General features: G+C 39.3%; 1 protein-coding gene across 2 annotated transcripts in view; it reads right to left on the bottom strand.

The window, feature by feature from the left end:
* NELL1 (neural EGFL like 1) overlaps window positions 1-14331 on the bottom strand; it is a 297295-nt gene that overhangs the window by 106696 nt on the left and 176268 nt on the right. For both annotated transcript variants that reach the window (XM_066320542.1, XM_066320543.1), the window contains exon 13: window positions 9095-9217. In XM_066320542.1, the coding sequence (XP_066176639.1) occupies window positions 9095-9217 (123 nt within the window). The remainder of the gene's footprint in view (window positions 1-9094; window positions 9218-14331) is intronic.

Genomic DNA, 14331 nt, shown 5'->3' with positions numbered 1-14331 from the left:
ACTTTGATGTATTGTAGTGGGGGAAATTACTAGGAAGAGAAGGCTGAAAAGGGTTTTCTGGATGGTGTCTATTCAAATGCTACAGCAAATAATAGACCACCCCAAAAAAACTTTTGTACAAAAAGAACACACATAAATATTATCGTCACCCAAAAGAGATGGCTCTAATAATAATTCCATCTAGAAGAACATAAAGATTAATCAACCAGGTTATTCCAGAGGGCCTATTAGCCCAGCATCCCCTCTCCAACTACAGCCCTAAACAAACATCAAGGAGAAAAACACGGCAAGGATCTGGTGAATAAAGACTACCAATCACCCTTCTCAAACCAAATATGTTGCCCTTGCTGTTTGGGCTGTTCTTCCTACATACAGTTTTTCTGACTACCATCCTCCCCATCCTGGGACCAAGGACTCTCCAGATTAATTATGTACTGTGTGAAAAGCTACTTGCTTTGGCATTGGGGTGCCAGCACAGTGTTACCAAAATCTGCTGCCAAAACCAACAACTGCAAGGCCCCTGTTTTACATTTGAGTAAGACATTTATATTCAGTTTTCAAAATTGTTTGGTTATGTTCTACAGGGAGTAGAAACGGTTTCATGTTATTTGGCATCTCCTTGGCCTTTAATGTGCTTATTCCATAAACATGAATCCTGAAATGGTTGCACACTGTAACTAATTTCAGAAGAGAGGAAACTCTGCACTGCTATTGCCATTGTGCTCTGACTGCTGCTCTGAGCCAAGCCCACACTGCCATCAGCTTTGTGCAATGATATATTTCAAGATGCTCTTAATTAACTGATTTTTCTCAGCCACCATACAAAAAAAACCCCAAAATACACACTTTGTTCCAAATAACTGCGTGTCAAGCTGCTAGGGCAGGCCAGGAGAGTCACAGATATCAACAGACAGGGTTTCACTCATAAGGATTACAAGTTTAGAGCAGTCACTACTGCTGACCAAACCACTGTCCATGGTGACTATTGCTCTCCTGCCAAAAAAGCAGTAGAGCACAGAGAATAAGTTCTTTCAATAAAGGATGTGTTTTGAGGGCTAATGATTGATAATTTTAGATGTCAATACTGCAGGAAGAAAAAGAAAAGTGTTAGCTTGTATGACACAAATGAACCATCCCAGTAGCATCAGAAAGCTGCATCCTGACTTCAGGAGGCTCCAAATTTGGCTCCTCAGTGTTTTGGTGACAGCGACCTGGGAGGAGATATAGCTGCTGCAAACAGGAGTTATTGACTAAGATGATCTCAGACAGAGTGTAGAAAATGAGTACAACGTACGGAGCAGAAATTGATTATAAAGTAACACCTTCAGATTTTGGCTTTTATTAACTATGCTCTGAAAAGAGTGAGTAATGCATACTGAAATAATCTCATGCTTCTAACCCAGCCCGTTTTTACTGGCCAGGAGATTGTGGCCATATCTGTCAACTTGTCATCACCTGGCAATTCTTTTGTGCATGCTGCACAGGACCATGACCCCAGAGTGGAGAGGTGACCTGAAAAGCAGTGAATGCAAACTAAGGCAACAGGAGACAATAAGCAACTGAGTCAGCAAGACACTCTCCACTTCAGGATGTGAACCTAGGAACCCTCATAAGCACTCTTGAGTCGGTCTGCTGAGCCCTTTGCACTTACTCACACAGGCAGAAAAACCTGACAGATTAAGTTTCAAAATATTTCACATAACTACAGTTTTTCCTTCCTTTTATAAAGATACAACAGTTGTCTGGACTGGACCACTTCTCCAGCAAGCACAAATCACAGCTACACTCTTTTAAATTAGTTATGAATCCACAGCAGTGAGAAAATCCGTGACAGCAAAGAGATCAGGCTGTGGATTCTGACAAGTCACACGAATTATGGGTTTTAAATGAGCTATTTCCATAACTGATGTGCACTCTAAATCACCTTGAACAATCTCACACGCAGGACAGGCACCAGGCAGCACTGTGACCTTAGAGGGGCTGTAAAGCTGGGCTGCACAGTGGTGGGTGTGGAGAGCTTAGCTCTCAATACAAAGCAGTGGGTTAAGAGGCACCCACCCACCAGAGCTGCTCTGGCACTGCCTCTCTGGGCAGGGGAGAGAAAACAGAACCAAGGGCTCGTGGGTTGAGATCAGGACTGAGAGAGAGATCACTCCCTGAACACCTTCATGGGCAAAGCAGACTCATCCTGCAGACACTAACTAAATTTATTACTGACAAAATCAAAGGATAATGAGAAATAAAAGAAATCTTAATAAGCCTCTCCCCTACCCTTTGCTCCTTCCCAGGCTTTATCTCCTCCTCCCCAGCAGCACAAACAGATGGGGAGTAGCTCCTCCACTTCCAAGGCCTGGTCACACAAACACAACACATACAAAAATAATTACATCTGAATTTCAATACCTCGCATAACTAAATCTATGCAATGAAATCAGGAACACCACCAGAACTGAAGGAGCTTAAAAAACACGTGGAAACTTCACAAAGTGAGTTTATATAACTCAAAATCCAAACAAAAAAACTAGCAATTAAAATGACCATACCACATTTGATAAACATCTAATCATGACCGAAAATACAAAGACTCTCATATTAAAATTTCAGATTTCCATTTTTATTAGTACAGTGGATTTAGGACTATAGAAAATTTAGTGGCTTCAATAATACTGTCTTGAGTCTGTGCCCAGCCATGCTCATTTCAGAATGAAAACAAAATTGTAGGAAATCTAATTGCACTGCTGTACAAATATATACTGGATTAAAATTATGAAATCAATTATATCTAGAAGGCCTCACCCAAAAAGTGTGACTATCCCAGAATCTTACACTTGCTATGGCATTTTCCTCATGTGCCATGTAACACTGAAATGCACATGAATGTGCTTTCCTGCTTTTGCAGTGATCAATTCACTATATATTAGCTATAAAAAATAAACAAGGCTCAAGACTGTGAAGAATGAAGATAACCTCAGCATAGTCAAGACTTACTTATTCTTTCATGAGACTGGTGAATATTATACCAAAACAGCAGTTAAAGCCATAATAAGGCATGTCAACCATTCAAAAACCTTACAGCCACAAAAAATTCCAAGGCTCCAGGAAAGTCCTGTTTGTTTCTTTCCATCCTGGCCTACATTTTATTCGTAACTCACTCCAATGATTCATAAAGGCTTTCAACTCCACTTTCAACAGACACATGCATGCAAAAAACATAAACCTAAGTGGCAGTTAGTTACCTTAGAGTGATCTGATATGCTTTAATATCAAGATATCAGCACGTCTGACTGTTTCCCATTGCTGACATTTAAAGTTAATCTACCTTAGCTTTGCTGATGTCAGTGTAAAAGTAACACAAAAAAGCAAACTACTCAGTACAGAAATAACCAAAGAGAATGATTCTTTTTTCTTCTTTATCTCTTACTAAAAATACTCTTGAGTATTTTTTGTATCAGGAGAAATTCTCTAACACACAAAAATTATTTTATCTTTACACATCTGTTTACTACACCATCACTATACTGCCTACACATTGGAAGATAAACAACTTCTTTCATGGAAACATCTTTCAGATTATTAAATATATTTCATACTAAGAATAATAAAAATACCTGCTTTGAAACAAAGAAAACAGCAGTGTGAGACAGCTCTCAAAGTGCCTTTGGATAAAGCAACACGTCCATCCAATTATAATTTGTGATTAACGCAGTGTAAAAGAGGCCAACTTACTGACTGACATCAAAAGAAAAGCAATTGTTAAGCCTGAGATGTACTCCTGTAGTCAGGAAACATCCTAGGTGTATTATAAATAAGACTCCCTATGATTACCCCCACTACCATATAAAAAAGAAGAGTACCTGTTCAAAATCCAGTTGCTTTATATAGGGTCCAAATAATTTATTCATGAAGTGACCAGTAAAGTCCACTCCTAAACACACATCCCAAAGCAAAAATACGTAAGAACCCACAGTGCAATTAAGAAACCAAACTTCCAGATTACACCAGAATAGAGACATTTAGAAACAACAGCTCTAGTCTTTAAGATTCCACCCTGTATTGATTTGTAATCCCTTAAGTGCTTCCTGTGTAATGTTGCCAAAAAAAAGGTAACAGGGGAAAAAATAATCTTAGTCTATGCTGTGGCAGAAATAAGCCATTATAGAACCTAAATATTAATTTGTATAAACACTGTTTTGATTTTTATTTCACAATACCTGATGTTTTTCTGCCCAGCAATCAGTCATATTCCACCCATTTGCTTTACGGTGTATGATTGTAACTAAATCCACCTCATTTAATCATTCCAATAAAGCTACACCTTAGCAGAAACCACTAAATGAGATGTTAATAGCACACTAAATATACCTGTAAGACAGATTGCACATGTAAAATATGAAAGTACAGTGAACAGTATTTGCACTTGATGAAGTGCTTGACTTTTGTTCATTCTCCACAACAAAGCTCCACAATAAAGGTTAGCAAACACACCTCGTCCATGTTTCAGAAGAATTGCTCCTGTTTAGCATCTGAATATGTTCAAGGCCCCTTCTATCTTTCTGGTAATATATATAAGGACGTCTGTGGGCAGAATTCATGCTTCCAAAGCAAACATTTGTAAGAATATCAAGAGTTGGGACAAGGCTTGTATGCTACATCTAACTCTCCTTGCACAAAAGAAAACAATGGATTGCAACAAAACCTGGATGGCAACCTGCACTTTATTCCTGGTAAAATATGATGGGCAGGGGCTTGTTTAATTTAATCCTTGGTTCTTTTGCTTGGCTTCAGCCTGTGGCACAGGGCACGAGCTCTACAATAAACTCTGCCAGGCTGTAGGACTGCACATCCCACAGCAAGTGTTCTCTGCCTCCCCTCTCACTGAGGCAGAGGAGACTGTGGGGCACAAAGTCCTTTATGTTTTAAACAAATGGCACGTATTACTTCAACATGTCACCTCCACAGCATGTGGTGCAAGGCTGCCAAGCAGAACTGGAACCAGAACTTATCAAGGCAAAAAGCAGAGAAAGATATTTTCCTCCAATGTATTTTCCAGCCTCCCAGATTCAAGCCCGGTCAAGATCAGGCACAGAAACACTGCAACATACCACAGACCAAGAGCCTCTGAGGTGTAAAAATGGTGTTTAAATCTGTGTTCACTACCCCTGGCTCGTCAGCTGAAGCCATGGCAGTGAGTTTTTCTCGTTTTATAGATGACACTGTTTTATGTTCACACACACAGTCCTGTCTATGGGTGACTGGTTATTCATAAACCTGCTTGTCCTAGGAAACTGAAACTGTCCTAGGAGCCTGAAACTTCCTTCCTCTAAACACTGATTTCCCACGAGGTCCATCCTGACAGGCACACTTCCAAGTACCAGGCTCTACCAAGTAGCCACCATTTGCCCACCACAACTTTTGTTAACTAGTGTACTCAGATGCCAAACCAATTTTTATCATTTTCCCCTCCACTTGATGCTGCATTATTGCATTCAATCCTGAAGTTTAGTGGAATTGCTCCAATTGTCCCTATTCTACCCTCACCTATGAATTCTATAATTCATTTAGAGAATTCAAGTAAAAGGGCATGACATGTCTTCTACTACCCACCTGTAACATTTTTTATGTCCCAAATCACTCTTATTTGTTTTTATTTTCTCCTCTTCGTTTCCTTCATGGAAAAGAGCAATTGAACAAATCTGTAGAATCAGAACCTCTCTCTGTTCAACGAGTTATACTTCTGTCCTCTGCTTTTGATGCTGCAATTTCTTCCAGAATGGATCTCTCTGGTTTCATTACCATTTTCTGGAGAAATCCTTATATATAATCTACCTGATTCTGGGTCCATTGTTTAGTCCAGTTTGCTGATGGCACAGCATTGTCCTGCCTTATCATTTCAGCTCACCTCAGCTTCATTCTGCTCACATCTATTATCCAAATTTCAGTGTCTGCCCGAGATGCTAAAGTTTGCTTCTTACAGTGAAATTGAGAGTATCCACAGGAAATCTTATTTGTCCCTAGTTTACTGTCTCACTGTCTGTATATACACAACTATGTGTTTCTTAAGTTGTTATTGCATTCATCTCCTCTTTCCATTTCTTTTGTGTCGTTTGAACTATGGCAGAATCCCTTTTAATGCTGAAGCACCTTCAAGCCTTGGTCTGTGCCCTTTCTGCAGCACCCTCTTCCGTGACCATTTCCACACCTTTGACACAATTTGGTCTTTAATGACATAGCCCAGTGTCCTACATTTACAGTAATGCAATTCCTCATGCACAAGATCTTTTGCTAGTCAGGATGGGTGACAGCCTGATTATACAGGGGTTTCTTTTTAAAAGTACTCTATTTCCTCTTCAATATTTGGGTTTTCTTCGGTTGTATTTCATAAATCCCCAGCAACCATTATATTCATGTCCATGTTATTTCTGTTCCATTTTTATTTCTCCACGCTTTTCACAAAAATTGCAAATGACACAAATTCCTGCCAGAGTAATAGAGTTGTATTTGCCAGTAGTCCACAATACAATTTAATTCAACTACGTATGTTTTCCTTTCTAAAACAAAAAATAACAGTATCCTGGGTTTTTTATAAAGACTATCAATGTGTTATTCACTAAAGCCAAAGAGGATCATTACTCTGATTTTACTTTTTATAACAGTGCTAAAATAAATTGTTGAAATAGAATGCAGAGTCATGCACAAAGCCAATCCTTTCCTCTCATCATAAATTCATCATTTTTCTGTTTATCGTTTTGCTGAACAATATTAATAAGAATTCCTACTGAACCACAGAGATATGTTATTTCAGTAGTAGTTGGAACCACAGTTTTGTGTGCACACATCCATAACATGTAAACATTTATAAAGCCCTTGCAGATGTCTCAAGGAGAATAGAAACATTTATCTTATCTTCAGATGGTATTACAGCAAACATATCACCTTGACTTTTATCTCTGTTTGCCCAATCTGTATTGCCTGAAGATAAAGCCCTAAAATACTACAAGCCAACAGCAGTTTATAGTTGTCCTGACATGCTCACACCTCTTTCCTTGTGCAAGGAGAGGCTGTGGCAGGTAACTGATAACATCACTGCTGAACTTGGTAAAAAAACCCAAAAAAAACCCCAAAAAACACCCAAAAACAGAAGTGGTGTTTCTGCTATCATGGGCAAAACAGAAACATTTCTTCAATTAGCATCCAAACTTGTGAAAACCTCGTGTAACCACAGAACCACAGGCTCAGAAAATCAAACCAGTGCTCTAACTTGTGTGTTTTATAATTTACTAAAATGCAGATTATTCCAACAGTAGCTCATTAGCAGTAATGACTATTCCATGCAGTGCTGGATTATTCTTGTCTTTAGTGACTTCAGTAATTATCAGACTGCAAACCCCTTTCTATAATCTCCAATTGTCTTTCCAATTTATGCTTCCTGGTAAGAAGAGAAGAACACATTTCTCTGTATTTCCATGCATACCTATCTCAAAAAGGCAACTATACCTGCACTTGCAGGTGCAATTCAAGGCATACTAAAATTAAATCTATACAATATGCAGTATTTCTATATACGAAAATATATATTGTAGTAGATCAGGTTTCAATAGAGCCTTGAGAGCAAGAACATTATTGCATTTTGTTAGTGCCATTTCATTACTACAACATTACTAGATTAATAAATATGCAGTAGGAGTTTCACTTTGAGTTTTTGGCACATAAAAGGTATGCAAATTAAGAAAACCAGTGTGAAAACATAGATTTTATTAACTAATCCAAACATCCCAGTTTCAAAGAAATATAATTAATATAATTAACGTAATAATAATAATAATAAAAAGAAAATATTACACTCAGGCTGTTCAGTACTCAAGACTCCTCTGAAACTCAAGTTGTCTGTGCTGCAATTAATATTTCTTGTAATCAAAGACAGAAAATATACTGCAGTGAGTTTCTCCCTGGTATCACCTGCTGATCTTCAGTACAGACAGGCCAAGTTTAACTTGCCCAACACTTCCAGTACATTTTATCTTTAGTCTTTATTCAATCCTCAACAAACCATTTCAGTTTTAAGTGCAGGGATGCTCTGGCCATGATGGAAAGTACCCAGCTAAAAGCCAAACCAATCTGATGGTTGCTAATTCAGCAGCTGACAGGACAATCTTGGTGAAGGACTTCAGCTTGAAACAGGAATCACATCAGAGCTCATTGTCCTTTAGGGATCGTTTGGCCAACTTACAAGAGTCTGAAAAATTAATATTCAGCCTGTTGTGCCCCAAATTGTACAGAATGTGTTATCCAGAACATTCCTCAGTTTCCCCTGCTGTTATTTAAAACAACGACAACAACAAAAAAAGCCCTAAAATTTAGTTTTCTGTTACTGAAATTCTGTTTAGGAAGCATAAAAACCCAGAAAAAAACAAAATGTAGCTTTTTATGACACAAATATAATTCATAAGTGCATGAGTTACAACTCAGTAGTACTTCAAGACAGAGCTCTCATTAATCCTTTGTCCTTATATGAGGTATTTGCTTCACTTTCTCTACCAAAAGAAAAACAGAAAACCAATCCTAAATAAATGACATGCCATAAATGAATACTTCCCAGAAAGCATGGCTGGCTATCATTATTTCTTGTTTACAAAACTGAGAAATCTTCAAAATACCTATTTAAAGATTTATATGTTTAAAAAAGCCATGATTCTGATTAAAGTAGTCAAAAAACAACCACATGATGCTAGCATAAAATACAATCATCCTAATTTAAAATGCATCTCATTAAAACTTAAAAGCCAAAGGTGACAGCACATACCATGCACATTTTATAAAACATGAGCACCACTCAAAAGCTGAATTACACTAGCTCAAATGACAGTACTCAGTGCAGCAAATACAAAGTTCTTTCCTCCTCGCATTCCAAAAAATATTTCCTTCTCCCTGAAAAGTCATGTACAAATCAATTCCCATCATTTCCATTTGCCAGAAGATGTCTTAAAGCAAATCACTGCAAAATCTGGCCCTGATAGGTTATGGGAATGCAGCCCACTGTCAGCAAATATTAATAAAGCCTGCCAAGTTCCAGATGTCTCCACAATAGCAGACTTACCTCTGCAGATGGTCCCGTTGCCCACGTACCCAGGTTTGCAGGTGCAGCTGTGTCCCCTGATGGTGTTAGTGCAGATTGCATTCTCATCACAGTTGTGCTGCCCACTGCCACACTCATCATGCTCTAAAAGTGGGGAGGGGAAAAAAGGGGAAGAAGAAGAAAAAAAAATTTTTTACAAGATGAGGTGAGCGTTTCAAGTGAGCTGATGTGGGATTTGAAAACCAAGATGCTGCAATGGCTGAGTGCTGGGGGCTTGGCATAGGAGTCAGCTTATGGGCTTGTTTCAGTTCAGAAACCCAATATGTGCATGGCAACAGTGGATTATTTAGGTTTAAAAACAGAAAAAAAAAACCAAACCAACAACTGGTGAGGAGGCGAAGTATGGCTGTGACAGAAAGCAATGAAGAAGATTATCAGGAAAAAATATCTGCTGTGAAGATTAACCTTTACATCACTGCCCATCAGCAGCAGTAATGATCATAAATACAAGCTAAGTACAACCAGAGGGGCCCTACCAGCCTGCACTTTAACTACACAGTTCAGTTGTCACAACTGCTTGCTCTAACTCATGTTGAACTGACTCCTTCTCTAATAGCACATAGGACCATTTCACATTTTTAGAGCACCAATCATACCATCGAGCCTCAAAGAGGCTCCCAGACCAACAGGCCACATTTTGCTTTCATCCAGCAACTCCAGCTGCTGCCCTGAGCTAAATTTGCCACAGCTCCTGCACTTCACTCTCCTGCCATCCTTTTGTTCTTGTAAAGCACCAGTTAGAGGCCACGAGCTACCTGACCCCAAAGCTTTCCACTTCTTCCTGCAATTACAAGGAGCTTCCCTCACACAGGACTGCACAGAGAAAGCCTGAATACTTCACACTTTTACACAGGTACCTTTGCAATTTTGTTCAGTGGAATCAAAAGAATGCACTGAATTTTCTTAAAACCACACAACAATTCTTGTCCTTAGTGACTTCAATAATTATTAGACTGCTTTTCTATAATCTCCCTTTCTAAAATCTCCAGTTGTCCTTCCAATTTATGCTTCCTAGTCAGAATATAAGAACACATTTCCCTGTATTTCCATGCATACCTATCTCAAAAATTGCACTTGCGTGTGCAATTCAAGGCATACTCAAATTAAATCTATACAATATAGAGTATTTCTATATATAAATATATATATTGTAGTAGCTCAGGTTTCAATAGAACTCGGAGAGTAAAAACATTATCAACATCTAATTAATATATATGTTATACATATCACATCAAAACCGTTATCAACATTATACAACAGATAATTGACATAATAAAAAAATCAAAATCTGGAAACCTTCTTTGTAGCCTTCATTTACACAACTGCAATCATCAGGCTGATACCAGGCTGACAGGTAAAAGCTGTGCTTTCCTGGAATTAGGATTTGCTTAAGCTTTTTACCAGTGCTTCAGGGTGTTCAAAGGACTACAGACTAAGTCTAGCCTCCTACAGATCATAGAGAGGCAGTGCCTCTAAAACACCAGCAAAACACTAGTTTTTGCAAACTAAACTAAGCCCTTTGGAAGAGCCTCTCCACTGAGAACAGCAGCATCACAGACCTTGACAGGCTACAATTAACCTCTGCAATGCTCTCACTCTGCCACAGTACAGAACAGCCAATTTCAAGAGAATTCAAGACACATGTAAGATTTGAAGGGTGAATTCTAAGGAATCCGCTAACCCGAATACTTCTGGAACACTGTTGATAACTATTTGCAGAACATATATCCAACATGTTTTTCCATTTTTCAAATACATCTGACAGCAAAATGATATGGATTGCAACTATTTTCTCTTAAATAGCATCAAAGCAATATATCAGCCTCTCACTCTCTGCTTTTAGCAAGAAACACACACACTGTCATATGTGCCTGGCTTCAGCTGATAAACTCAGTCTTGAATTTATACTTGTTAGCTCATGTTGGTCCCTAGCTCTGCTTAGTATTTCACTTCAACTTCTTGCCAATTTTCAGAGGCCTTACTTATTCAGAATGCCAGGGCTGCCTGTTCTCTCCTTCATCTTTAAGGGAACTGTACCACAGGCTGATTCTTTGCTGCTTTGGTCTCATGGTGCTCAGGCTACTGGGTCAGACACAAAAAGTATCAAGCTATCCTCCAAGGAGGCGTTTTACAGCAGCTGAAGCTGAATTATGCTTTCTTTTAAAACAGACACCCTCTCCACAATCTCTCCCTCCTCTTCCTACTTTTAATTGTCATTAGTTTTCCTGTGTTAGTATTCAAACTATAATGAGAATGCCTTTGAGACAGGCCCATGTGTGTACACAAGAACATTCCTACTCAAACAATTGCCAAAATTAGTCTATTACCTTCTCGGCACTTCAAGAATAAATGAGGATTTCCCAGTGGTACCAGATGTGTTCTGCCAAAATACACAGGAGAGGATAAGTCTGCTGTGTTGTTCTAGGACTCTGACAATGCAAATCACTATTTAGCATTTCTGCACATGTACAGATGCTGGAAATACCAAACGATTTAGCACTGACAGAGCAGCTATCTCACAGTAATACTTTGTAAACAGAGGTCAGTTTTTTCAAAGCTGATGTGCTTTAAAGAGTCAGCAACAAACCTGAACATGGGAAGCTGCCCTTCATGAGACATCCTGATGCTGCTAGCACAAGGAGGACTAAGGGAACCTCATCTGCATGAGGAATCCTGAGATTTCTTAGCAGCAATATGACTGCAATGATGGGAACTTTAAAAGAAGTTTTCCCTGGTGTAGGGATGTCTACAGTTGATGTTGCTACAGGCCTAATAAGAATGAGAAAGCATTGATTTCCTGCCAAGGTACAAAACTCTTTTCATCCAGATGAAAAATGCTTAAGAATCTCTCAGTATTAAGTTTTCTGGGTTTTCTGTTTCCTCACAGGAGCTCATCCTTTGGAACACTTGTGTGTGTTCACAATGGGAAGGCAGCATGGAGAGTGGGCTCATGCTCTGTTTAAACTCAAGGGAGATTGTGACTAATTTGCAAACAACGTTGCTTTCATACACAAATCGCTTTCCAAAAATCCCCATTCAAGCATGTCAGACAGAGCCTGCTTTTGCTTGAATGTGATGGTAAATACTGACTAGACAGCAAACAAAATTGGCAGAGAAGGACCCTGCACAGCAAGTGAAAGGAGTCACACACAGCATCATCCCAAAGAACCAAAGAGGGCAGAGCCAAGACAAAAAGACCAAAGTTGTCTTATTTTGACTATTTCCCTGGCAGCTGGAAATGAGAAGCACAAGAAAGGGACTCTAGCAAATGAAAACAAAAGTAACTTTTAGTTTTTATACACACATAAAAACATGTAAACAAATGGGCTGCCATGCTCAGGAATAAAACTGTCACCATTTAGTCAGATTGAAGTCATCCATCTCTCTGACTTCTATTTGCTGTACAATATACACAAAATGAGCTCATGATCAAAGATGAAAAGATGAAAAGAAGAGGCTGACTGAGAAGGACAGAATTCCTTGACCCAACTCTCATTCACCTGGATTATCAATGTTTATTTCAACAACAGCAACCGCTACTGATGAATAGTTACAATAGCAGCACCATTCTTTTCTTACAGGCAAGGTAATTTTTTTATGAAATCTTTGCAAACTGCCTTCAACATCAGCATTTCTGTTACTCGGGGTTGTTGCTGCATCTATTTCATGCTTTATGGTAAAGCCACAAGATCAGAGTGTTTATTGAGCCTTTTTCCCCCTCCTCTATAAAATGAGGATATTACAAGATTCTGCTTTTCCCCTAGAATTTATCATTCTTCTGAAATCCTCAAACACTGGAGATTTTACAGAAAATTAAAGGATATCAATCTTTCATTGGGAAAAAAAAAAAAAAGAAAAAAAAAAAAAGGAAGAATCAAATGTCCACTGCTCATTTCCTTTCTTCTTTATTTATTCTTCCTGTAAGCAGAGATGAGGGACAGAAGGATACATCATCTCTGACGCTTCAGCTCTCCTGGCCCTATTTCCTACCCACCAAGCTACTGCTAAGGCCAGCAAAACAAACTTTTAAATTTAGTGTTTTCTTTCTGGACAAAAGCTGCCTAAAATTTTCAAAAGCTTTCATGAGCTTTTCCAAAACGTTAGAGGAGATCTTCTGTGAATTTTCCGAGCTCACACCTAGGTCAGGCCATCTCGTGAAGAAATGACTATGAAGTTCATTCTTTCTCCAGCCTTCACCTGAGAGTAGCCATCTACCAAGATCTTCTGTGAATTTTCCAAGCTCACACCTAGGTCAGGCCATCTCATGAAGAAATGACTATGAAGTTCATTCTTTCTCCAGCCTTCACCTGAGAGTGGCCATCTACCTCCAAAAGCATTTGTAAGAAATTAATTGTCCTTTTGCAAAACCACACTTCCATCACCCATGCTCTATGATTCTATACATCATCTTAGAATTCCACACCACCAGTATCACAGGTCTACTGTGAGTAGTTTTACACCAGCACATGCACAGCTGTAGAAGACAAGTTATTACAGTTGTCTCCACTTTGTTCAGAAGCAGCCTAATCAAAGTTTATCTTGACAGTGACAGAATTCATTTCAATACTACAGGGCCTTAAAGAGATAGCAATTGCATAAAAAGTGAAGTCAATTCACCAGGAAATAGTTTCAGGTAGCTGGTTAGTTGCACGTGCTGTTGTAGGAGACAGCAGAACCCCCCCTTGCAGCAAAACACAGACTGCTCTGACCCCAGAGCACACAGGGAGAGTGCAGTGGGGAGATAACCATTTCCCACAGGAAACATTAGCACATGAAATGAGTAAGAAACTGCTGAAATGAGCCCACTGACCATGCTGCCAAGGCAGCTGTGAGCACTCTGTGTCACCCTACCTGTGCTGGAGGAGATGGATCAAGCGCAGAGCCCAGCACACAACATCCACCACACACCTGAGTCAAACCAGCAAATGAGTAACACCTCAGCCAGAAGGACACAAGTGCCAACAGAAGGCTTGCTGTGAAAGGTCAAGGCTCTCTAACAGCTGAATCAGCTCCACCTTTGATGCCTTAAGTTTTAGCTTTCATGTTTTTCACATTCTGTGCTGCCCAGGGGTGCAGTTCTGAGCCTCATATTCAGTGTCACTCAGCTCTTTTCAGAGAGCAGGGAGACAAAACAAATCCTTTCCCTGCTGGAGACCAAGGACAACTTTCAGGCCCAAAAGCACAAACAAGGGTGGGCT

The sequence above is a fragment of the Sylvia atricapilla genome, chromosome 6 (genome assembly GCF_009819655.1).
Source record: "Sylvia atricapilla isolate bSylAtr1 chromosome 6, bSylAtr1.pri, whole genome shotgun sequence".
NCBI classification, from domain to species: Eukaryota; Metazoa; Chordata; class Aves; order Passeriformes; family Sylviidae; genus Sylvia; species Sylvia atricapilla.
Note: the sequence above shows the minus strand (reverse complement) of the source record. Positions and strands in the feature narration are given on the sequence as shown.